At 47.6% G+C, this 23,971-nt stretch overlaps 1 protein-coding gene across 1 annotated transcript; it reads right to left on the minus strand.

Annotated features, from left to right (window-relative positions):
* Positions 1 to 17,675: 17,675 nt before the first annotated feature.
* Positions 17,676 to 23,515, minus strand: PLAU (plasminogen activator, urokinase). Its single transcript, XM_045783588.2, has 11 exons — positions 23,376 to 23,515; positions 22,983 to 23,070; positions 22,462 to 22,495; positions 22,202 to 22,309; positions 21,698 to 21,872; positions 21,427 to 21,518; positions 21,025 to 21,241; positions 20,662 to 20,810; positions 19,949 to 20,089; positions 19,450 to 19,598; positions 17,676 to 18,799 (listed from the first exon to the last, which is right to left on the minus strand). The coding sequence occupies exons 2-11, from the start codon at positions 23,037 to 23,039 to the stop codon at positions 18,623 to 18,625; spliced, it is 1,299 nt and encodes a 432-aa protein (XP_045639544.1). The 5' UTR covers positions 23,040 to 23,070; positions 23,376 to 23,515; the 3' UTR covers positions 17,676 to 18,622.
* Between the last annotated feature and the right edge of the window lie 456 nt (positions 23,516 to 23,971).

Genomic DNA, 23,971 nt, shown 5'->3' on the forward strand with positions numbered 1-23,971 from the left:
ACCTGGACTTGCCTTCCTTCTTCAGCACCACTGTCAGAACGATTTCTAAAACCCAGAGAGTGCCATAAACAACCTCAAGGTAGGCAAAGCTTATCTTCTCTGAGCCGCCTTTGACAGCAAGGTCCACTCACTGACCATCAGGCCATCCCACCCATACTTTCATCCCAGCCTGTGTTCTGGGCGCCACCCCATCCGTGGACGCTTTCACCCCCCAGCCCAGCAGAGGCCGCTAGAGGAATGCAGATGGAGCCAGAGTTGGCAGGAGCAGGGAAGGAAGGGCTCCCAACAGGGCCTAGGGGCTGGCATGATAGTCTGTCCTTCAAGAACTCTTAATCCACGCACCCAGTTGGGACAGCACTCTGAGTCTTCTGCTTGGAGCTCCCCTCATCCCTCTCAGAAGTGAAGTTAGGGCCAGAGTACTTCCATCTTATCATTTTTAAAAATACGTTTACTGTTTCCATTTTTGTGGCTCCCGATGTTTTTTTTAATGCCCCCCAAATTACTAAAATTGTGGTTTATTTCAAATGTTCATACTTAGCAAATTAAACCTTGTGATTCACCCCCTTACCCCCCCTCACACACACATACTGCAACATAATGGTACCATTCACAAGCTGTATGAAAACAATTTACAGCACACTACAGTGGACATGGTCTAGTAATGGGACGCGTTTGGGTTGCATGTTTTCTTTTGATCCCAGAGAGTGAGACTGGGTGTAGCTCTGTGATGCATGCATAAGCCCCACATTTTAGGTCTGTATTTGAGGCCCCTCATAAATGGGAGGCCCTAGCCAAATGGCCCTTCTAGTCCACTGCCTACTCCCCACCCCTACCCTCCAAGGACCAGGCCACAGTGAAATATTACACTTAGTGCAGAGTGGAGAAGAAGGGGGGTGTCAGAAGATACTGGTCCCCCTCTTCCAGCTCCCAACCTATCACCTTTAGGTGAAGGAAAGCACTCGGCAGGCTTGAGCCATATAGCTGGATGGTAAGAGGGAGGCTTCCCTGCTCCCATTTGTTCTCTCTACAAGCCTCACCCCCCAAAACCTCTACTCTGGGCCATTATTCCCACCACATAGGCCCCAGAGCCTTTTCCTGTGGTTGTGTTGTTTTTCTTAGGGCAGGAAGTCTTCCTGGAAATTCTCCAGGAATCCAACATCCTCCTTCTTACCCAGGGGACACTGGCCTCAGGCCTGCAGCCCACCCCACCCACCCCACCTCCGCTCCGGGCTGGGACATGAGGCCTGAACAACAGGAAGTCATCTTCCCAGAGACCTAGCATCTTGCCCTCAGAGTGCCCTGGGCCTCTTCTCCTCAGCAACACTCAGAACAACAACCTTTTGCAGTTGAAGAGAAAACGACAACCTGTATTTCCACAGTGCTGCTTGTCTGTCCCTTTTCTCACCTGGGACCTGGAGGCTGAGAACCATGAACCCCCACACCTTGCCCCCCCCCCAAAGATCTGTGGTTCCTGCTCTGGTGCTCAACACTTTCAACCTCTTCCTCCTTGTTCAGCTGTCAGAATCCCCATCTCATCTGGTTGGCATGGGAAATGTTAGGGCTAATGTGAATGACCGCCTAGGACCCCAGTGTGTTCCCTGTCCTGGGAAGGTTGTATTACAGACTAATAGCTCAGGGTATCCTAAAGAGTCTATGCAAGACTAGTCCTGCTGGATGCTTTTGGAAAATGGGGTCTGTGGTCAAATATGTTGGGGGGACCTTATTTACATATATATGTGTAAATATATATACATACATATATATATGTGTGTGTGTATATATATGTATATATATATGTATATATATCCATGATCATTTATTCACAATGTTGAAGTCGAAAAAAGTCCTGAAAACAAAGGTTTTCACCACTCAGGGGTAAAAGCTGACCTAAATGATGTGTAGCTTTTCAGATTCTTTATTTAACCTACTTGGTGTGACTGTCCATATGTTTTGCAGCGGAAGTATATGACTACAGAGCCTGCTCCACTCTGCTGGGGATGCTATGGAATAAACAGCATATTCACTATATTATTAAAATATGAAAAATTCCGAATTCTGAATACATCTGGCCACAAGGGTTTTGGATACTGGATTGTGAACTGCGTCAGTCCCCACTACTGGATGTTTATCCCATCCATAGCATTTCAAGGCTCTGAGAAGCCTTGTAGCCAAGAAACTAAACTTAGAGCATTCCCCAAATTTATTTGGCTACAAAATGCTTTGTTCCACTTCATATCTATTAATACCTCACGAAATTTCCATGTGGACACACGAGATGTTTAGAAGAATTTGACTCTCTAACAGTGGACTCCTAGATGTAGGAAAAGGTGGATCTTCCTGAAAGCTCTTAGATCCTAGGTCCTAGGGATAGTTTTTTCTTATTTTCAGGGCTAATACTGTGGCCAAGACAAAAAACTGGAATAGGGCAGACTGAGGCAAGACTTTGATGACTCATGTGGGCCTGGGACAGGGACAGGGCCTGCTAGAAAACCCAGTTAGGAGAGACACATGTCAAGAGTCAAACCAGAGAGCCAGACAAGAACAAGGAGGGAAGCAGTTAAAAGCTCAGCTAAAGATCAGAAATCAAGAGATACGCAGAATTTAAAGCACTCGGGAGTCCATCTACCCAACATAAAAATCCTGGAAACTAAGGCAACATTTTGCCCCATCCTGTGAGCTTTTATATGCCTCCTAGAAAGACACACACCCATTCTAGAGTTGACAGGTAGAAAGGTAAGTGAATGCTTCTGGCTGGTGTGTTAAATCAGTGATTAGGCAGCTAACCCACATAATGTTCTCTCCTGACCTAGGTGGAAGGGAACTAAGGGATTTGTAAGAACAGCAAATTGAGGCAATAAGGACTTCCAATATATTTTTTGTATCTCTGGTCTCTGGCTGCTGCTGGATGTTATCATTCTTTAAAATTACAGATTGGTAAAAAAAAAAAAAAAATTGGGGCTCAGTTACCATGTATCGATAGGACCAGATCTGGGAGCTTCAGCCCGTCAGAATATGCTAGTGAGGAGGTGGCCATCCCCTTAGCAGTCTTGAGTCTGTTAGGTGTCAGTAAACTCTTCAGAGTTAGCTCTGGGTAACTCAGGATCACTCATTAATGACTGTCTCCGAGCTCTTAAGGCTGGTGCTCTGGGGCGGCAGAAGCATGCTGGGAAAAAGATGTACCAAACCCATCCCAGGCTTTGTTGTAGCTGACCCCTGCCTCTTGCTACTGTGAGTACAGTATGTTCAAGGCCTTTTAAAAATATCTCTTCCAAAAGTCTCACACTCACCTTCTGGCTACCTCCCTGTGCCTGCCCTTGATGGCTTATTCTCAGTCTCAGGATTTCTCAACCTTGGCACTATTGACATTTGGGGCCGGATAATTCTTTGCTGTGCACTGCTGTCCTGTGCATTGAAGGATGCAAGTTACCCACTAGATGCCAGTAGCATCTCCCCAGTTGTGACAACCAAAACTATTTCCAGAAACTTCCAAATGTCTCCAGAGGGGCAAAATCACCACTCCCTGTTGAGAACCACTGCTCTATATGAATGAGGAGATAGCATGGCAGACTGAGTGCCTGGGTGAGACCCCTGTTCTGCCCTGGGCTAGCTGTATGCTTAGAATCTATCCTATTTCCTATATGACCCTATAATATTTCTGGCTGAATTTAACCTCTCTGATCCTCAATTTCCTCATAAAAGAGAGACAAAATGATAATAAATATCTCATAGGCTTGTTGGGAGGGTTAAATGAAGTAACTCATGTAAATAGATTAAAGTGCTTGGCACAAAAGAGCATTCCAAGACCTGTGGGTTATTATTTACCTCTGTCCCCCAGGGCTCAACACCTGCTTTCAGGGTGACCACTAACTGACTTTAAACCACGTTATAAAACATTTCAAAACATTTCATTCCGACCTTCCCTCTCAAACTTCATTTCTTCAACATTGCCTCCAACTCAACACTCCAGACCTACTGACTGCTTGCCATTCCAGGGAAGCAGCCAACCTTTTTATGGCCCCTGTGGTCCTTGTAATGCATGTATGTTGCTCCTTATGCCTGGTACTCTCCTCCCCTCCCCTGGCTAACGGCTACATACCTTTCAAGTCTCAGTGTGGGAAGCACCAAGTCCAGAAAGGCTGCACCTCCCAAGTCAAGGCAGAGGAGCCTCCTTTGCGACTCCCATCATCGAGCTTCTGACACTCGCCTGGTCATTGCCCGGTTCTCCGAACTCCTCTCCTGACTGGGATCTCTGTGAGGCAAGGGATGCTGTGTTGCTCAACGCGGAGTCTCCAGAACCTAGCTCCGGACCTGACGCCCAACAGGGACTTTGTAATGTGTTGCAGTCAATGGCCAACTTGATGAACTGCTTCAGCACTAATACGGAAAAAGCTTTTCCTCTTCCTTCACAGATAACCATGTATTATTCTTTCCATTTCAATAGGTAGTATTTGAAAATGGAACAAAATTCGAGTTAGCAGAAGGTATAGAGGGGGCGCCTGTGTGGTGCAGTCGGTTGAGCATCCAACTCTTGGTTTCGGCTCAGGTCATGATCTCAGGGTCTGGGGAGCAAACCCTGTGTTGGGATTCACACTCAGCAGGGAGTCTGCTTGATATTCTCTCTCTCCCTCTCCCTCTGCCCCTCCTGCTTGTATGCTCTCTCTCTCTCTCTCTCTCAAATAAATAAATAAAATCTTTAAAAATAAAAGGTATATGGAGAAAAGTAAGGCTCCTTTTCCCATCCTCCAGCTACCTAGTCTCCCTACCTGGAGGCCACTATAGTACCATCCAGCCTTCCATTGATGTCCCACTATGTACTTTACATGGAGCCTTTGTAATTTAGTACCAGGCTTTCCTATGTGCTACCCCACTGTCAGGACTCCAGTCCAGGCAGCCAACATGAGTTCTCCCCATTCCCCAAATCCCACTTTCTATATTCAAGAAAATGGTTGTGTGGGGTGGGAAACAAACTTTTGACCCTCTTCAAAGGCAGCAAGGTAGGAGGTGGCAGAGGGCAGAGGTGACATACAGCAAAGGGGAAGTCTGGGATCTATCAGATCTAATCTCCTAGACTAACTACACACAGACACACACACGCACATACATACACATACCCAGAATAAAAGCAGAAGCTGTGGGGACACTCCAGGGGACATCCCCTGGAGCACTGTCACCTGCAAAGCCTCACCCTCTCCCTCACTATCTTGAGAAATTTGAGGGAGAGGGAGGGTTAGGCCCAGCTTCAGGCTTCCTCCTCCCTCCCCAGTAAGAGGAAGCAAACTTCAATGCTTAGTCATTTCCCATGGGGTTGGGCTTTACCTGGGGGTCTGAGTCACCACACAGGTGCCAGTGAGGGAGAGGTGCTCTCCAACATGACACATCTGCTTGCCCAGGAAAGACGTTAGCCGTTGGGGTTGCGGGCACCACTACAAGTCTGACCCTGGATGCTAAGAACCCATGCTGTTCTGTGAAGAACTTCGGTGTTCCAGGTCAAGGGCAAGGCCTTAGGATCCTTTGCTTGTCTAACACCTTTTCCTTTCTCCCTCTGATCCCCTTCCACCCATGGGGAACCAGCCATCCTGACCTGCAGCAACCAGCACCTCAGTGGGTAAAGCCACAACCTTCCTGAGAGGGCAGGGGTAAAGGGCCCTAGAGTCCCAGGCACTTGGTGGGCCTTCAACAAATGCTATTTGCCTTTTCCTCTCTCTGAATTGAAGAGAAAGTCCAGGGCCTAAGGGGTACCAATATGCATACTGATCCCAAAGTAGCCTCAGCACCTGACCAAACATTTCAACCATGCCAGGGCTTCCTGGAACTGGCCAGAGGTAACCAACCAAACCCTGGGAGAGGCTGGACTCTATCCTGGGAAACTTCACCTTGGCTTGACTTTCACTGTGTCTATAGCAACTGTTTCCACTCCTATTAAGCTGTACTAACTGTAGTGGGCTAAATAATAACCTCCCAAAGATGTCCACATCCTAATCCCTGGGACTTACGAATCCCACCTTACATGGCAAAGGAGACTTTGCAGATGCAGTTGAGTTAAGGATCTTGAGATGAGGATATTATCCTGGATTATCTGGGTGGGCCCAATGTCATCACAAAGCTCCTTGTAAGAGGGAAACAGAGGAACCAGAGTGAGAAGAGGAGATGTCATCATGGAAACAGAGGTCAGAGTGATACGGGACCATGAACCAAGGAATGCAGGCAGCCTTTAGAAGCTGGAAGAAGCAAGAAAACATTCTGCCTAGAGCTCTGGTCCTGCTGACTCATTTTGGACTTTTGACTTCTAGAACAATAAAATAATACATCTGTGTTATTTTAAGCCACTAAGTTTGTGGTCCTTTGCTACAGCAACAGTAGAAACTAATACAGATTTTGGTACTAGGAGTAGGGTGCTGATATAACAAATACTTTAAAAACCAAGTGGCTTTGGAATTGGGCAGTAGGCAGTGGATGGCAGAATTTTAAGAAGAATGATAGAAGAACTCTAGGTTGCCTTGAACAGACTTGTTAGTAGAATTATGGATGTTAAAAACTCTGCTAGTGTGGAATGAGAAGGAAGCGAGGAGCACAGTGAGGAAAACCTATGTTTTCTTAGAGAATACCTAAGTCGTCATAAACAGAATGTTAGTAAAAATACGAACATTAAAGGTAATGCTGGTGAGGGCTTAGAAGTGAGGAATATTTTATTGAAACCTGGAGGACAGAGAGGAGGGGTCTCTGTTATATAGTGGTAGAAAACTTATCTGAATTGTATCCTTCAGTTATATAGAAAGCAGAACTTCTGAGGAATGAACTTGGGTATTTAGCTTGGGAGATTTCCAAGCAAAGTACTGAAGATGCAACCTGGCTTATTTTTGTTCTTTATGGTAAAATGTGAGAGAAGGATATAAATTGAGGGAAGAACTATGAGCAAAAAGGAAGCAGTACTAGTAATTTGGGGAATTCTCAGCCTATCCGGTTGGAAAGGATGCTAAAATTAGGAGATTCACTGTCAGAAAGGAATACTCTGGAGAGAAAGCCAAAGGTGTGACTAGACAACCTGTTGTTAATGCCTTGAAAGGATCAAAAGGTATTCATTTACACAGAGGACTCTTCGAAAATACTAGGCATGTGACTCATGAATCCCCACAACCATCTCAGCAGAATCCAGAAATAGAGGTGGGATCATCTAGGAAAAGTCTGTGGAGGAGCCTTTTGTCTAATGAAGTCAATGCTTGTGACATACATTGGAGACCCACAAGGTTCTTGTTAATTTTATACCAGCAGAAACACTGTCAACCTGGACTGAAGGGGACAGAGAAAAAATAAAATGAGGGAAGGATGACAGACTCCCAACATTCTATGGGCAAGAAACAAGATGATAAAATTACTCAGCTGCAAACAGAATTACCCTCCAAGAAAAAGGTAAGCCCAGAGGTTAGAGTCTCGAGCCACAGAAGATTATTCCCAGGCCTTGAAACCTAAAAGAGTTTGCCCAGCTATATTTTGGAATTTCTTAGGACTGGTGACTTCTTTTTTCCTCCCATTTTCTCCCTTTTTTGAGTGAGAATGTCTAGAACTATTATTCAGTGCCTATCCCTTGAAGCTGATAACTTGTTTCTTCAGTTTTACAGGTTCACAGATGGAGAGAAAATGGTCCTTAGGGTGGATTGTATCCAGTGTCTCACCGTATCTTATTTAGAATATCTAGATGGTGAGATGTGAGGATTTTGAGCTGATGAGATTTAGATCAGATTTTAGACTTTGAGTTGATTCTCTAATGGATTGAGGTTTTGCGAGAGATTGGAATGGAGTGAATGTATTTTGTATATGAGGTAAATGTGAGTCTTTGGGGCCCAGAGGGCAGACTCTGGTAGGCTGAGTAATGACTCTCAAAAATATCCACATCTTAATCCCTGGAATCTGTGAAGATGTTAGCTTACATGACAAAAGGGACTTTGCAGATGTGATGAAGTTAAGGATTTTGAGATGGGGAGATTATTCTAGATGATCTGGGTAATCACAGTGTGTAAGGGGATTCTTATAAGAGGGAAACAGGAGGGAAACAGGAGGGTCAGAGTGAGAGAAGGAGATGTGACGACAGAGGGAAAGATTGGAATGATGTGCAGTCATGAGCCAGGGAACGTAGGCAGCCTCTAGGAGCTGGGAAAAGCAAAGAAATGGATTCTGTTCACCTAGAGCCTCCAGAAGGAACGCAGCCCTGCTGACTCATTTTGGACTTCTGACCTCAAGAACTGTGAAACAATAACTTTGTGTTCTTTTAAATCACTAAATCATGGTAATCTGTTGCAGCAGCAGTAGGATACTAACACACTAACCCTCTTCATTCACCAAGCTCCATACCGCTCAAGCCAACCTACTCACTCTTCACCTCAGGCACTTTCCACCTTTCTATCTCCTCTAGACTTCCAACTTGACATTTATAACTAATTTCCGCCCCTGCCCCCCAGGCTTCCACCAACTGTTTCCTTGGCACTCCTTCACATTCTCCTGTTTCCTGACCCTTCCCAGATATGCATTATCCTTTAACTGGATGGTTTAACCCTAACAATAGATTAAAATCATGTGGATGTGGCTGGATGGGGTGGGCCTGGGGGAGGGGGAAGACTTGTAAAAATACTGAAGCCCCAGCCCGGATGGGTTAAAGCAGACCGTCAGGTATGTCATTATTAAAGCTACCAGGTGATTCTAATGTGCATACTATCATTGAGAACACCTGCCAACTTGTTGCTCCAGGGTTATCAAACTTTCACATACATAAGAATTACCTAGAGAACTCTGCATGTAAATGCCAGGGCCTCAGGCCCAGAGAGTCTGCTTCAATACTCAGATAGCAGATCCTACTCTTCTAACAAGCTCCCCAGAGGGTCAGATGCAGGTGACATTTGGAACTTTAAGAAACATTTCTGCAGCCTTCTGTCTGCTCTCTCCCCAAGAGACTCAGTAATTGATAAGATGAATTCCTTAGATCAGTGATTCTCAATCTTTGATGAATATCAGAATCACCTAGGGAGCTTGCTAAAAATACAGTTTCCCAGACACCAGTCGGGGTTCGTTTAACCAGGTTATGGTTAACAAGCTCCCCAGGTGGTTTGGGTTTATACTGCAGTCTGAGAATCAATGCCTTAGATCAGTGATTCTCAGACTTGGGTATGTAACAGAATCACCTGCAGGGCTTCCTAAAACTCAGATGGTTGGGCTCCATCTCTAGAGTTTATGATTCAGTTGGTCTTGGGTAGGGCCTGATAATTTGCATTTCTAACAATTGCCGGGTGATACTGAAGTTGCTGATTTGAGAACCATACTTGGAGGACCACCACTTTGTCTGTTCTTTAAAATAAGCTATATGCCCAACATGGGGCTTGAACTTAAACTCACAACCCCAAGATCAGGAGTCCCATGTTCCACCAACTGAGCCAGCCAGGCACCCCCAGAGAACCACCACTTTAGAGTGATGTTCTAAGCAAAGTGTTTATCTCACCGTGTGCCCCTTTCCATCCTTTCTCCTGATTCTCTCAGCCATGAAAGAGTCTAGCCAAGTAGAAAGAAAGGGCCAAGGCAAGTGGCCAAGCGAGTCTTGACTTGAGGGGGCTACAAGAAGGGCTATCAGAGGACTTCTGGTAAGCTCACCAGAGGGGCATCCTGGCATAAATCTAATAGGTCTCCAAGGCCAGGGATGGTAGCCAAATTCCAGTGGAAAATAAAAGTGATATGATCAATAGCTGTTAACTCCACATATACGTTCGGCCCCACTGGGAGTCAAGGGCTTAGAGCTTCCCTGGCAGAGCCTCTCAGCCTGGGATGGTAAAGGTTATGCAGGTATAGTGAGTTATAAGAGAAAATCTAAGGTCACCTTTGTCACCAAAGTAATGAGAGGAAAAGCCAAGCTGAGACTATAGAGTCCCTCTCACCAGTGATATTGACCTCAGCTTATACACATGCTCTGAAGAGGAGTGCTAAAGAGACCAAAAAGCAAAAGTGGAAAGAGCCAGGTGGGAGAGGAAAGTCATTCCCTGTCCTTTTTCTTAAGAGGGAATGAAAAATTAAAGGTACTGGCAGGCCACAACTGGTAGGGGGTTGGAAGGATTGGGCTGGAAACCCAACCAGCCAAAGTTCTTACAAAATGCACTTTATTTTCACACTCTGCATGCAGAACTTGGCTATGTGCTAAGTGTACATGACCTGCTCAAACACCAGAAGTCACGTCTCAGTTTCAGGAAGCCAGAGGGCAGACAGCTAGTTCTAGTCTGCATATCCCCTTATATATACCACAAGCCCATCTACTAACTCTCTGACAGTGCATCACGGGACTGGAGGTTTTGGAGAAGTTTCTGGAGTCAGAACCACAGTCACAGGGCTGAACAGACTTGGGATGTTTAGGCAATGAACATCAATGCCTGCAGGTTTGGGTAACGTCACTACTTAGTGATTTTGGTGATCAGGAAGTTCTCTAGTTGGGTGGACAGAGTCACAGAGGCCTCAGCAGGTCTAGCCTGCCCTATAGATACTGATCCCCCAAATTCCACCAGTAATAACTCTAGTTCGTTCAACTACTTACTAGATATGGCTTTAGGGAAATCACTTATGGTAGAACTTCAGCTATAAAATTATGCAGCATCTTACCTGTCTGAAGGCAGGAGACTAAGCCACGTGATACCTCCTTCTCCTTCCACGCCCCCAGCCATGCACCAAGTTAATCCTGTCTTCACAAAATCTCACATATCTGCACATTCTCCTCACACCCCACTGCCACCGCCCTGGTTCAGACCCTCCTCAGTTCCCACTTGGCTCAGCGTAGTGGTCTCTGAACCGGCTTTCCTTGTCCATAATACCATCTAGGCTAAGAATCTTCTTTTAATCCATCGTTCACACTGCTATCACATACTTCAAATTTTTTACTAACTCTCCACAAACTGGCTTTATACCCCAGCCGCTTGAACCACCTGCAGTTCCTTGAGTGTCCCCTTGCTTTCTCCTTCCTCTTCACTCTTTTTTTTTTTTTAAGATTTTATTTATTCATTCGACAGAGATAGAGACAGCCAGCGAGAGAGGGAACACAAGCAGGGGGAGTGGGAGAGGAAGAAGCAGGCTCATAGCGGAGGAGCCTGATGTGGGGCTCGATCCCATAACGCCAGGATCACGCCCTGAGCCGACGCAGACGCTTAACCGCTGTGCCACCCAGGCGCCCCTCCTTCCTCTTCACTCTTGCACATGCTGTGTCCTCTGCTCAGATTGTCATTTCTCCCTTCCATATTTGCCCTCCAAGACTCCACTCTTAGTTGTCCATGACCATCTTGCACATCTTCCTCATAACTATGCTCTCACTGTACTCCATTCATTTGCTTGTCTGTTTCCCCACATGATCTTTTATCCCCCTGAAGCTGAGACCAGGGCTTTCACCTCCACACCCAGTACACAGCACAGTGCCAGGCCTACAAGCAACTCTCAACAAGTGTTTGTTAAATGGATGAAAGATGAAGCAATGAATCAATGAATATCCTGAGTCCCCTCCTACCCCACTAAACCTCATCAACTTGGCCTGAGTGTCCTTTTAGAAGTGCTTTTAAAAAACGCAAATGTCCTTGGGCTGGTAGCATATAAAAGTTAATGAGTTATTTTAGACTTTAACTAGGTGATCAGACAGAACAAGGGCACCAAAAAAAAAAAAAAAAAAAAGGAAAGGAAAGGAGTATGGTGGCAAGGGTGGGGAGGGCAAATACATTTCCTTTTACATGCAAATAATACTGCCTCATATGTATATACAGTTTACAAAGAACTTTCACATACTTTATCTATGATGCCTGAATCCAGAAAGGTAGGTTGGATAAGTGTTATTAGCTACATTGTACATACAAGGCTTGGCAGTATTTGTAACACCGTAGGAAAAGGCTTATGACAAAATACTCAAAGGAAAAGGACAAGATACAAAAAATTATATATAAGCTGTGAACACAACTCTGTAAAAAAGAAGCAGATAGGGAAAAAAGGAAAGAAATACATCAGAATGCATTCATTCAATAAAGACTTATTAAATGTCTGCCATATTCTAGTCATCGTGCTAGGTGCTAGGGTTACAGTAGTGATCAAAAACATCTTGTCCCTCATGGAGGTTATAATTTGATGAAAAAGCAAACACTAATCAAATACTGATGCAGCAAAGGTAGGACTTGCAGCAATTATAAGTGCATCAAAGAGGTGGTACTTATCATGAGACCATAGACAAAACAGAGGGATCTTACATAAATATAGGCAGCCCAGCAAAGACTCCCTTGAGGAAATGATCTCTGAAGCACAAGGAAAAACTTAATTAGTCAAAGAAAGTCCCAGGCAGAGGAAACATCATGAACAAGGGCCCCGTGGAAAGAGAGGGACTGATGAGTAAGAGAATGGTGCAGTAGGGCAAGACTGGAGAGGCTGGTGCCAGGTGGAACTGGAGAGGGAAATAGGGGCCAGATGCTGCCCCAGATAGCCAGCCAGACGCAATGGGAGCCATTAGGCACACTTGAATTTTCAAAAGATTTCTCCAGAATGCATTGGGGGTGAGGGAGGAAGTGGGGGTAGGGATAGAGTCAATGGGGGAGGCCAGCTGGGAAGCTATTGTGGTAGTCCAAGCAGAAGTAGATGGTGGCTCAATAAATGGTGGTGGAGCAAATGGAGAGAAATGGATGATTTCGAGAGCTATGAGGCAAATTGCCAGGATGGGATGAGGGGAGGTAGAGGAGAGAAGCATCAGGATGACTCCTAGGTTTCTGGATATGAATGGAGGTGGTGCCGTCACCTGAGACGGAGAGTGATAGAAGAAGTCCACCAGGTTGGGGCCTGAAGACAGGGCCAATTTGGGGCAGGTTGAGTTTGAGGTGCCCTGTGACAGACAAAAGGGGGTGTCAAGTAGACAACAGAAAATAAGGGTAGGTCTGGCTGGAAATAAGCATTTGCAAGTCACCTATTTATTGGTGGTAATTTAAGCCTGGGTATGAATGAGACTGTGTGAGAGAAAGTTTAGGATGGGAAGAGGAGAAGGTCTAGGATGAGGCCTTAGGGAACCCAATATTTAGGGCCAAGTAGAGGATGTTGATTGCAAAGGAGACACAAGAAACCAGAGATGTTAAGAACAACTATGACATGCTATGGAAGTAATATATTCTTACAGTTTTATAATTGGGTGGAATTTTTTTTTTTAAGATCCATCCATTTATTCTGGGGGAGGGGAGGGACAGAGGGAGAGAGAGAATTCCAGGAAGATTCCCTGCTGAGTACAGAGCCCAACAGAGGGCTCTATCCCACAACCCTGAGGTCATGACCTGAGCCAAAATCAAGAGTCCAACATTTGACTGACTGAGCCACCCAGGTGCCCCTATTTGGGTGAAAATTTTTATTCAAAGGGGAAAAAAAGAACTTTCTATGGCTCCTTGACCTTAATTAACTTTCTGGATTTTGAAAAATAGTCCCTGAGGGCAAGAGGTGATATCAAAATATTTAACTAGTAGGACTTCAGAGTACCAACACTTGGATGGCAGCTGGAGAGGGAGGGTCTCAGAGGCTCCTGTTAGGGAGCACTCTGCCCAGCTTTAACCCTATGGTTGCTGGATCGTGAAGTGGAAAGAGGCTAGGTGGCAGGAGGACATATTGGAACAGTAGTTATTTCATGATGGCTACTGATTATCAGCCCTGCCTAAGGTTCCTCACCAACTGGATCCCACCAGCTCCTTCCCCCGCTGTTCTCTGCCTGCTCATTGCCAACCCCCAAACTCTTTTTTCTAGCACAGCAGTTTATTCATCATTTCTTCCTTTTTTAAAAGTAATCTCTATGCTCAACATGGGGCTTGAACTCACGACCCCGAGATCAAGATCAGAACCCCAATGACTGAGCCAGCCAGGCACCCCTAGTCATCATTTCTTGAGACTGCCTTGCCTTTTCATGTCTTCATGATCTTCCCTCTGCCTAGAATGCCTTTCTTCTGGTTTGGCAAATTTCTTTGCATCTTTATAGGCCCAGGTAAAATATCACCTCCTCTATAAAGTCTTCCATGCACTTTATACATACTTTATTATAGCATTTATCACACTGAATTGTGGACTTGGTTCTGTCTCCTTCGCAAAGTTGTGAGTTCCTTGAGGACTAGGACTATGTCCCATTCATCCTGTACCCCAGCATCTAAAATAATGCCTAGTGTCCAGGTACTTAATTGTCTTTAATTTGTTGAATGACTCTCAATGGGACTGCAAGGTCAGAAGGGGGCCTAGACCATCTTTTCTCCCAGTTTGCTATTTAAAACTCAGCAACAGTCCTGATACGCACTACATCAATGAAACTGGAAAACATTATGACAAGCAAAAGAAGTCAGTCACAAAAGACCACATATTATATGGTTCCAGTTGTATGAAATGTCCAGTGTAGGCAAACCCATAGAGATAGAAAGCAGATTAGGGGATTGAAGGGATGGGGAGAAAAAGGGAGCGACAGCCAATGAGTATGGGGTTTCTTTTTGAGGTGCTAAAAATGTTCTAGAATTGGTTGTGGTGATGGTTGCACACCTCTGTGAATATAAAATTCATTAAGTTGTTCACTTTAAGGGGGTGAATTGTATATGAATTATTTCTCAATAGTACTGTTTTTTTAAAAACACCTCAGCAACTTCTCCCACTGTGTCTGATTTAAATGGAAAGTTCAAATGTTTGCTGCTGAGGAGGAAGATGGACACGCTGGGAGTGAGCGTGGAGGGTAGGTGAGGTGTGTGGTTGTCGTGGGTGGTTGGCATAAGTGGAAATCAAGTTGAGTCCTCGTGATAGAATGGGCCACAGATGGGGCGCCTGGGTGGCGCAGTCGTTAAGCGTCTGCCTTCGGCTCAGGGCGTGATCCCGGCGTTCTGGGATCGAGCCCCACATCAGGCTCCTCCGCTATGAGCCTGCTTCTTCCTCTCCCACTCCCCCTGCTTGTGTTCCCTCTCTCGCTGGCCGTCGTTCTCTGTCAACTAAATAAATAAAATCTTAAAAAAAAAAAAAAGAATGGGCCACAGAATATTTCAGAAGGAGGAGTTCTGGTGAAAACGGAAACCACTTCAATGAAATCAGGTTTCAGCAGAAAAGGATGAGGTTAGCTTGAGAAGAGTGAAATTTTACTTTGAAGCTGGTGACTGAGTATGGTCTCCTCACATGGCTTGGGAATCTTTAAAGAAGAAAGAGTTATAATATATAATATAGTATAATATATAATATAATACATAATGTTTTATAAAATATCATATAGGCAGGGGTGGAAATTCTGATACACAGCCTAGAAACCCAGCATCTCCAAAGTAGGGAGCTTGAAAGGGGGCCTGTTCTCCTTTTCCCAGGTTGGGCCCTGCTGGGAGGTCACGTGTCACAGTGCTGGGCCTGTGTCCTCTTGAAGCCAGCTGAACCCTGGCTCTGCCACTTACCAGATGTGATGCCTTGGGCAAATCACTCAATCTCCCTCTGCGCTTCCATTTTCTCAACTTAAAATGGGGTAATGATAGCACCTTCCTCATAGGACTGTTGTGAGAATTAAATCAGATCACATATGAAGAACTTAACACAGTGTCCATTACAGGGGACCTGGCTGGCTCAGTAGAGCATGTGACTCTTGAGCTAGGGGTCATAATTTCAAGCCCCATGTTGGGCATAGAATTTACTTAGAAAACAAAACAAGAAAACAAAAACAAAACACAGTGCCCCCTACATAGTGAGGACTAGAAGAAGGCAGATCCCAAAGTGAGTGCCAGGTTAGTATCTAGAGCCACGATTGCTGGAGAAGTGGCTGTTCCCTGGATAGCCTTGAGAGAGATTAGGAAAGAGGTAGCAACCGGGGCTGGTGGCTGGTGGTGGCTGGGGCTGCGGTGGTGGGGAGGTGGGGGTGTCAGGTCTGGGTGGTGGCTGGGAAATGATCTGAAAAGAGTTAGCAGTGTCATTGCTCAACCCAGCCGGTGGGGCTCATACTTCCTGTTTTCAGTGTCTGTGAGCCCTGATGCTGGAACAGCTCATGTTGGAACAAGATCTTTCTTGGCCCCTGGGGGGGGGGGGACACAGAGGCTGAGAAGCAACTCAGCCTGGGCTGGGCCCCTTAGCTTCACATCATGCCTTTTCTTTCCTGGCAAGTTTCAGCTCCCACAAAACCCACTAATGCAATCCTGGGTAGAAGAGAGGAGGGGGCTCCCACTCGATTCTGTAAGAATTTACAGTTTTGTAATAACAGCCATCGTTTTTTGCCTTTACTAGGTGCCAGTATTTGTGAACTCATGTATCCTTATAACATTCCTTATAACATTATTATCTCTTTTTTACAGATGGGGAAACTGGGGCACAGAGAGGTTACGAGTCTTTCCCAAGTCACACAGCTAGTGTCAGAGCCAAGATTCTAGTCCAGACGACCCAACTCTATAACCCATGCACTGTAGCACAATAAATAAGACGACATGCTAGATTACAGGGATTAAAAGCAGAATACTCTGGGCCCCTGCCCTCCAGGCGCACATGGTCTAGGGAGCATCTGAACAGGAAGCCCAGAATTTGCACCCCCAAACTCCATTCCAAAAACTATTCATGCAGAGAACACATACTGACAATATCTTGAAATTACTTGGCCCTTCACATAATCTGGCCAGTTGTCCCCAAAGGATCTCAATCAGGAGTGCTTATCAGAAACACCCGAGGAACTTTTCTAAACTCACGATTCCTGGCACCAGCCCTGAGCTGAATTATAATCTCTGTGGGTGGAGCAGCAACATGTATATATTTTTAAAAATGTTCTCAGGTGACTTGGTTAAGAAACACCGCCAAAACCCATTAACATGGCTTGGAAACTCCAACATTTTGGCGTCCAGCTGTATCTCCCCACCTGTCTTCTTCTTCTTCTTCTTTTTTTTTTAAGTGTTTATTTACTTGACACAGAGAGAGAGAACACAAGCAGGGGGAGCAACAGTGGGAAAGAGAGAAGCAGACTCCCCGCTGAGCAGGGAGCCCGATGCCAGGCTCGATCCCACGACCCTGGGATCATGACTGGAGCCGAAGGCAGATGCTCGACCGACTGAGCCACCCAGGCGCCCCTCCCCACCTGCCTTCTACACCCCAGTTCTTCAGAAATTGATGTTTGGTTCAAAATGTGTGGTCACCTCCATTAGGATACCCTAGCTTTAGATTCTGAGTCCCCTGATATTGGGGATAGCAGTGACTGATCATGAGCTCCATTAACACACAGAAAACTTAGCACCAGTCCCTCACACGGATGTTGGGAAATTGTTTTCCGTTCCCTAAATGCCACACTCAAGCTGGGCTGGGTTTTGGATCAGCAGTTTTCACTCATGCAGGTATTCTCCTTGGTTGAGGTCAGCCCCAGGATTGTTATGGGCAGAGTGAACACAATATGGCGGGACTTATCCTATGAGGATCACTGTGTACAGCTGTACAAGATGTGCGCTGTACAAAGGCATCAGGCTAAGGAGGGAATTGACAGTTGATATGCAGTTTCACACCAGACTGTACCTTATGTGCTATGGAGGACTTATTCTACAACTCTTCTAGCCTCTACTTTCCAAAGCCCCATTAAGTCCAGAGATTCAGCCCTTAAGAACTCTGGGGTAGATGCCACCATCATCATTTTCCACTTTTTATCCTCCCCAACTCCCTCCCATACAAGTACTAAGAAAGAACTAAAGTCTTGAGAAAAATCACATTTTATTGACCTTTATTCAAAATTACAAAAATAGATATAAATAAAAATAGCAGAATATAATTATTAAATATTCAGTGTATAGGAGTGGTCCTCACCTCATCCAGTGAGGATTGGATAAACTCAGATGAAAGGTCAGAAGGGATAACTGGCCAAGAAAGAACATCTATGTAAAAGTGAAACTGAAAATTTAGTGCTGGTCACATGCCATGCCCCAGAATGATGCATTCATAGGCATGATCACATGAGAGACCCAAGAGGCCCTAGGAGTGACCCAGGACCTCTTCAGACAGACCCTTCTATGTGGCATCATAGTCCACTCAGTTTAGGGAAATATCTAGACTTGCAGTCAAACACAGGAACACCAGCTGTTACTCACAGACACAGCCCGTGCACAAGTGTGCAAACATATACACACATATATAATATTTCCTGATACATTCATGGAATGTCAGAGCCCTTCCCTCAAGTCAGTGTCTCCACTCCCCAAGAGACCAAGCTCCCTCAAGAGACCTCGATTCTGTTCTATTTCCTAATTGAGAAATTATTCATTTCCCAACAGTGGGCCTCATGAATGCCCACTGTTGGGGGTGCTGGCTCTCCTTCTACCCATGCACAAGAAATGGCGTTTTTCACTCCAGGAGGCTTTCATTCAGAAAAAGACAAAAAACTGGTCAATAACCATCCTGGGTCAGGGCCATCCCTCCGTCCTGGCCCCAGGGGATCTGGGCACTCAGCACCCAGGCCTGTATCTGAGGATCAAGCTATTGTTGCTCACCCTGGTGGGTGGCACAAGCAAAACCATCTCTGCAAGAGCCTGTCTTCCTCAGGTTCGTCCTTATACAGAGCTGATGCAGACGGTCCTCCTGCAAAAACGACAGTCAGCATGGAAGTGGGTGGTACCCCTCTCTTCCCTTGGCTCCCTGGGGAGCCTCAGAGGGTTCGACCATTCTGTTCCCCCGTGTGCCTGCTGATCCAGGTCAGGAATTTTGAGACCCTTGTGTAGACGCCTGGCTTGTCCTTCATGGCACATCCACTGCCCCAGCTCACAATTCCAGTCAGAGTCAGGCGGCCTTGGACAGAGCAAATCAGGGGGCCCCCGGAGTCTCCCTGTTAAGCCAAAGACACAGAAGGTGAGCCCTCGGAAAAGGGAGGAGGGGGCCATCTGATCCAATCACCCAGTCATGAGAGAGAGAGAGAGAGAAGTATTTCTTAGAATCAAAGTCCTTAGTGGCTCCCCATTTCCTACCATATCAAGTTTAAAATCCCCTGCCGTCCACCAGAACTCCATCTACATTCTCAGACCCTTTTCCTCCCCATCCTGGAATACGCCATGCTCATTCTCATTTTTGTATCTTTCAACTGGAACGGTCTTTCTTCCCTGCGCCTCCTCAAATTCCTCCAGTCACATTCTCTTTAAAGCCTTCCCTCTGTGACCACCTAATTAGTATTCACCTCTCGCTCCCAAACATCTGATCATTTACAATCCATACCACACCCTGGGACTGAGTTGTATTGTTTTCTATTGTTTTCTTCTTTCTTATGGTCTTGTTCCCTTCCCTTCTCCAGTCTGAAGTGCCTAGCACAGAGCCAGGCTACCAACAAATGTTTGGTAAACACATGAGGATTAATTTAAACTAAGACCTGAGCTCCTAATTCTGACTTTCTGGGGCTTTGGCTGGACAGAGGCTCCCCGAAGCTGGCAGGGACAGGCCCAGGAGAGATTTGGGGGTGACAGGAAGAGAGGCTGGAACTCTCACCTGGCAGGAATCTGTTTCCCACTGTGGGTCAGCAGCACACAGCATTTTGGTGGTGACTTCGGAGCCATAGTAGTGGGGCTGCTGACACTCCCGGTGGGAAACCAGCTTCACGACGGTCATTTTCAGCTGCTCTGGATAGAGGTAGTCAGCTAGACGGAGGAAACAAAGAGAAGTTTACACTAAGGTGTGTCTGCCCAGCCTTCCTACTGGGACTCTCTGCCAGGAGGGGACCAAACAGTGTCCCTACCAGGGAAAGCCTTTATTCTTGCCCACCCAAATCTGAGCCTTTACCCCATGTATAGCCCCTTACCCCCCATCTATTTACCTTTATGGCACATAACTCCCTAAACAGTGCTCCCCACTCCATCCCTGGACCCATCTGCTACCTCCACAATGCTCCCATCGCTATCTCCACAGTCCTCTCTTGATCAAGTTGAGCTTACTTCCAGGTTACAACACTCCCCCAGGACCCTCTCAGCCAGCCCCAAATGTCACTTACTGGTATTCTCTTTTCCGAAGCCAGCGATCTCACAGCTTGTGCCAAAAAGAGCATCGCCATCCGATGGAGGCAGGCAGATGGTCTGTATGGACCTGGATGGCTGTGCACACTGGCCCGTGTTGGAGCGGATCTTCAGCAAGGCTGGGGGAAGAGGGAAGCAGAAGAGGTCAGGGGGAAAGATCTCTACCTGACCAGGTGGTCACCATCTCTCCCCTCCAAATGCTGAAGGACTGGATGTCTATCCCTAAATCATTTAGTGTCAGAGATCATCCTGGAGGGTCTGCTGGTAGCTTATTACCTGAAACAAGCCTCTCCTGTCCCATGCCTCAAGGGCTTTGTTCCAGCTGCTGACATAGGGCTTGGCCAGCCAGGGCTGCTGTATACAGATGTATGGGTGGCTGAGGTAAATGGGCTAAATTCAGCCCAATGCTCTAAGTTCCAGATCCTGGGACAGGCAGAAGTTGTAGCCAACAAAAGAAGGGGCCTCCCAGCCCGCGTCCTATACTCATGGGGCCATTGCCATCTAGGGGAGTCTAAATGTTTGGAAATTCAAAGACTCTGCGGAGGAGCAGTAGGCCCCTCACATATGTCCCTTTGCTATACAAAGCAGGATCTTCAGTTCCCCTACAACCTCAACCTCCCATTTGTGTCTCTTCTTGGACCCCTCTTCCTCTAACCATCATCATTATGGCAGGTAAGGGTTTTCCACTCACCAATATCATTGTGGTGAGCCAGGCTGTCAGCATTATAGTCCTCATGCAAGATGAGCTTTTCCACTTCAAACATCACCTCCCCAGGTGTCTTGGAGTTACGCTTTGACCGACCCAGGTAGACAATGTAGTCCTCCTTCTTCTGGTAGTTACTGTGGGAGGGGAGGCTTGTCAGATAGTCTGATCTCATGAGATCTTGTCACTTCCCCTCCACAGCGACCTCAGAGCATGACTTGCCCCCAAAGCCATGGAGTGCATGGAAGGGGCCTAAGGGGGTAAATTTAAGTGGCATCCTTTGCTGGGAAGGAGAATGAGATGTGTTTGGGGTAAGGCAGGAGGGTCAGGGAGAAGAGACAGAGGACTTACATGAAGCAGTGTGTGGCGCTGGCCACCCAGCAAGGACTGATGAGGCTGCCACCACACTGGTAGGTGACAGAGCCTCCACGGTGCCTCCTATAGATGGCTGCAAACCAAGGCTGGTTCTCAATGGTGGTGAATTCTCCACCAACAATCTTAAAGCGAGGCCTCAGAGCCTTCTGGCCACACTGAAACTCTTTTTCCGAAGGAGAGAGGGAATTTTTTCCTGGAGAAGAAAGAGAAGGATGTCTCAGGGAGGCAAGTAAGATAGTGTCCTTCTCTTGTTCTCTGACCTCCCAGTTTTTCAAGGCCAGGCAGGCCTCCCTCCTCGACCCTCCTGTGATGGAATAAAGGGACATATGAAATTGTCCCCTTCCACCCTACTGTCATAAACAGGTCAGTGACACTCACCAAAAGAGCATTCTTGCACCATGCACTCCCGGACAAGCTGCTTTAGGCCAACCTGCACATAGCACCATGGCCTTCTCTGGTTGTCTGGGTTCCTGGGAACACAGGGGGGGAGGGTGTCATTCCAACCCAGAATGCATCTCCTTCCCCTCCAGGGAAAACTCAGCCAGAGGCCTTGCTTTTCTCATGCTATGGACAGCACTCTGGAAACACGGGGGATGGTAACAAGTGTTTCTGTGGGGCTATGAGAGGGTCTTTGCTGCCTCCACCTCACCTGCAGTAATTGTGTTTGCCCAGGCCCAGCTGAAGGGCATCAGGTCTGAGGGCATGGTACTGTTTCAGAAGAACGGTGGGAGAGTTCCAGGCCAGGCAGTTCCGGCCGTTGATATCGGTGTTGGCTTTCCCTCGGTAAGAGTGACCATTCCCCTCATAGCAGGTTGTCGATGTATCTAGGGAAGAATGTGAGGATGAGAGATATTAGAAAGAAGAGGAAATTCAGACAGGCATTTTAGAGATCCTGTCAGGCCTCACATGATTTCAGGCCTGGCAGAAAACACTAGATAGGGTCTCCTTCCATCCCCATCCCACATTTGTGCAGCCAGAGATTCATGAAACAGTATGTGTTTGTGTTTGACTGTGTGTCTCACACAGGGATGAAGATGTCCCCCGCTCCACCTCCAACTCCTAACTCTCGCCTGCTCTTGTACCCCGCCCATCTCTTCCTGCCCCCAAATCTCTGGTGCCCCTTCCTCCCCAGTTAGAGTCAGGATCCCCATACCTATCTCACAGTGTTCCCCTTGGAATTTCTTTGGGCAGCTGCATCGATGAATGTTGGAGAAGTACTTGTAGGACACACATGTTCCTCCATTCAGACAACCGCAGTTTGCTGGAGATCACAAAGGTGGCATTACATAAGCAAGGAGCCTGGGAGGAGGCAAGGGGGAGCCAGCCCTGCAGCAGGGTCAGGGAGGGGCTGCCCCCTGAGTCTTTTCCAAGAGGGCTGTACAGTCAGATATTGTGCAATGGGTGGATACTCACATGCACTAGACACTGGATGAAGTTCATGGCTGCCCTGGAAGAGATGGAGGGGAGGGGAAAGTTTATCAAAGGTCTCATGCTCAAGGCCGGGCGGTATGGACGACAAACTGGCCCCAATCCCAAATCTCACCCTTTCCTCCGGCTCCCTCTCTCTTCACCTCGTTCATATCTAACTAGCCCTCACATGGAAGATCATAGGTTTCAAGCAGGTAGAAACGGATTGACTCAAGCAAGCTTCACATACAGGGTGCAAGAAGGCGGGGGGGCGGGGGACAGTCTCTGAGGCTTCTTCCTCCCTTGCCCGAATGTGCGAACTCCCTTGGTTCTCAGGATTCCCACTGCCACACCTGTCCGCCTCCCCTCCTACCCCCCCACCCCCCGCCGATGGTCTGGCCCCGCCGTGGATGGAATCCAGAGACTCCAGCTCCCAGGGCAGCCGCGACTCTCCCACCCCCCGGCGCTGTTCGGGATCCTGCAAGCCCCCTCCCGCCGCCGTAAGTCAGAGCGGGAAAGCCACTTACTTCAGAGTCGCTCACCACTAGGGCATAGAGGAGCAGGCACGTCACCAGGACTCTCATGGTGGCGAGGCTGGGGCTCTAGACAGCGGGTCTGCAAGGGAGGGAGAAGTCAACTTGAGGTAGAAGCGGAGGAGCGAGAAGGTGGGCCGGCTGGGTTACCGCAGTTCGCGGCGGGGCGCGCACGCGCTGACCAGGCTCCCCAGGCCCAGCCGTCTGTCCCCGCTGGGGGCTCAGGCGTCCGGGCACCCACGGGGGGATGCACAGGCACCGGGAGCGGTGACTCAGGCTCGGCCGCTGTTGCCGAGCCGGGGCCGCCGGGGCCGCCGGGGCCGCGGGAGTTGGGGGAAGGGAAGCCCGCAGGACCAGCCCTGCGCAATTAGGGTGGCCTGCACTCACCAGTAGCTGCGGCAGGAGGGACACAGAACCGGGACGGCGGGACAGGTTGACCCTCGGACAATCCGCGGGGCTTTGGGGCTCCAGTCGCCGCGCTGTGCTGCGAGCCGGCTGCGGGGCTCTATATCAGGACCCGCCCCAGCCTGGCCCCGCCCCAGCCTGGGATCTCCCCAACCCTTCCCGTCCCTCAGCTTCCCTGGGGACAGCCGCGACCTGTACCCGTGGGCTTCCACAGCCTTGACTCAGAGTGAGGGGCAGAGCGGTCCCCAGCGGAGGGGACGAACAGAGAGCTCCAGAGGCATCTAAATTCCTCACCCCCTCCTCCCATTCACCTGGCCTGGGGCCCACCCCAGGGCAGAGGGCCTCCAATCGCGCTAGAGAGACTGTCCTCTGTCCAGCTCTACTGTCTCTTCCCAGGTCCCCTAAATCAGCTCTTCTCCAGTCTTTCCACCTTCGGCCCCCAACTGCCAAAGAGAGTGATTAGGAACCCTGGGTATAGGGGCATAGTGCGCAGCCCTTAGAGCTAAGTCTCTTTCTCAGCGTGAAAATGCACTTGACAGGGGCCTCCTGGCTGGCTCAATCCCGGGAGCACCCGACTC

The sequence above is a fragment of the Ursus americanus genome, chromosome 6 (assembly GCF_024610735.1).
Source record: "Ursus americanus isolate L20-20 chromosome 6, mUrsAme1.1.p, whole genome shotgun sequence".
Classification (NCBI taxonomy): Eukaryota; Metazoa; Chordata; class Mammalia; order Carnivora; family Ursidae; genus Ursus; species Ursus americanus.

Coding starts and splice junctions, on each gene's coding strand:
- PLAU (XM_045783588.2), bottom strand. CDS start 23,039: ATGAGAGTCCTGGTGACGTGCCTGCTCCTCTATGCCCTAGTGGTGAGC. Junction 21,242..21,426: donor GGTGCAAGAATGCTCTTTTG/GTGAGTGTCACT, acceptor TTTCTTCTCCAG/GAAAAAATTCCCTCTCTCCT. Junction 20,090..20,661: donor GGCTCACCACAATGATATTG/GTGAGTGGAAAA, acceptor CTCTTCCCCCAG/CCTTGCTGAAGATCCGCTCC.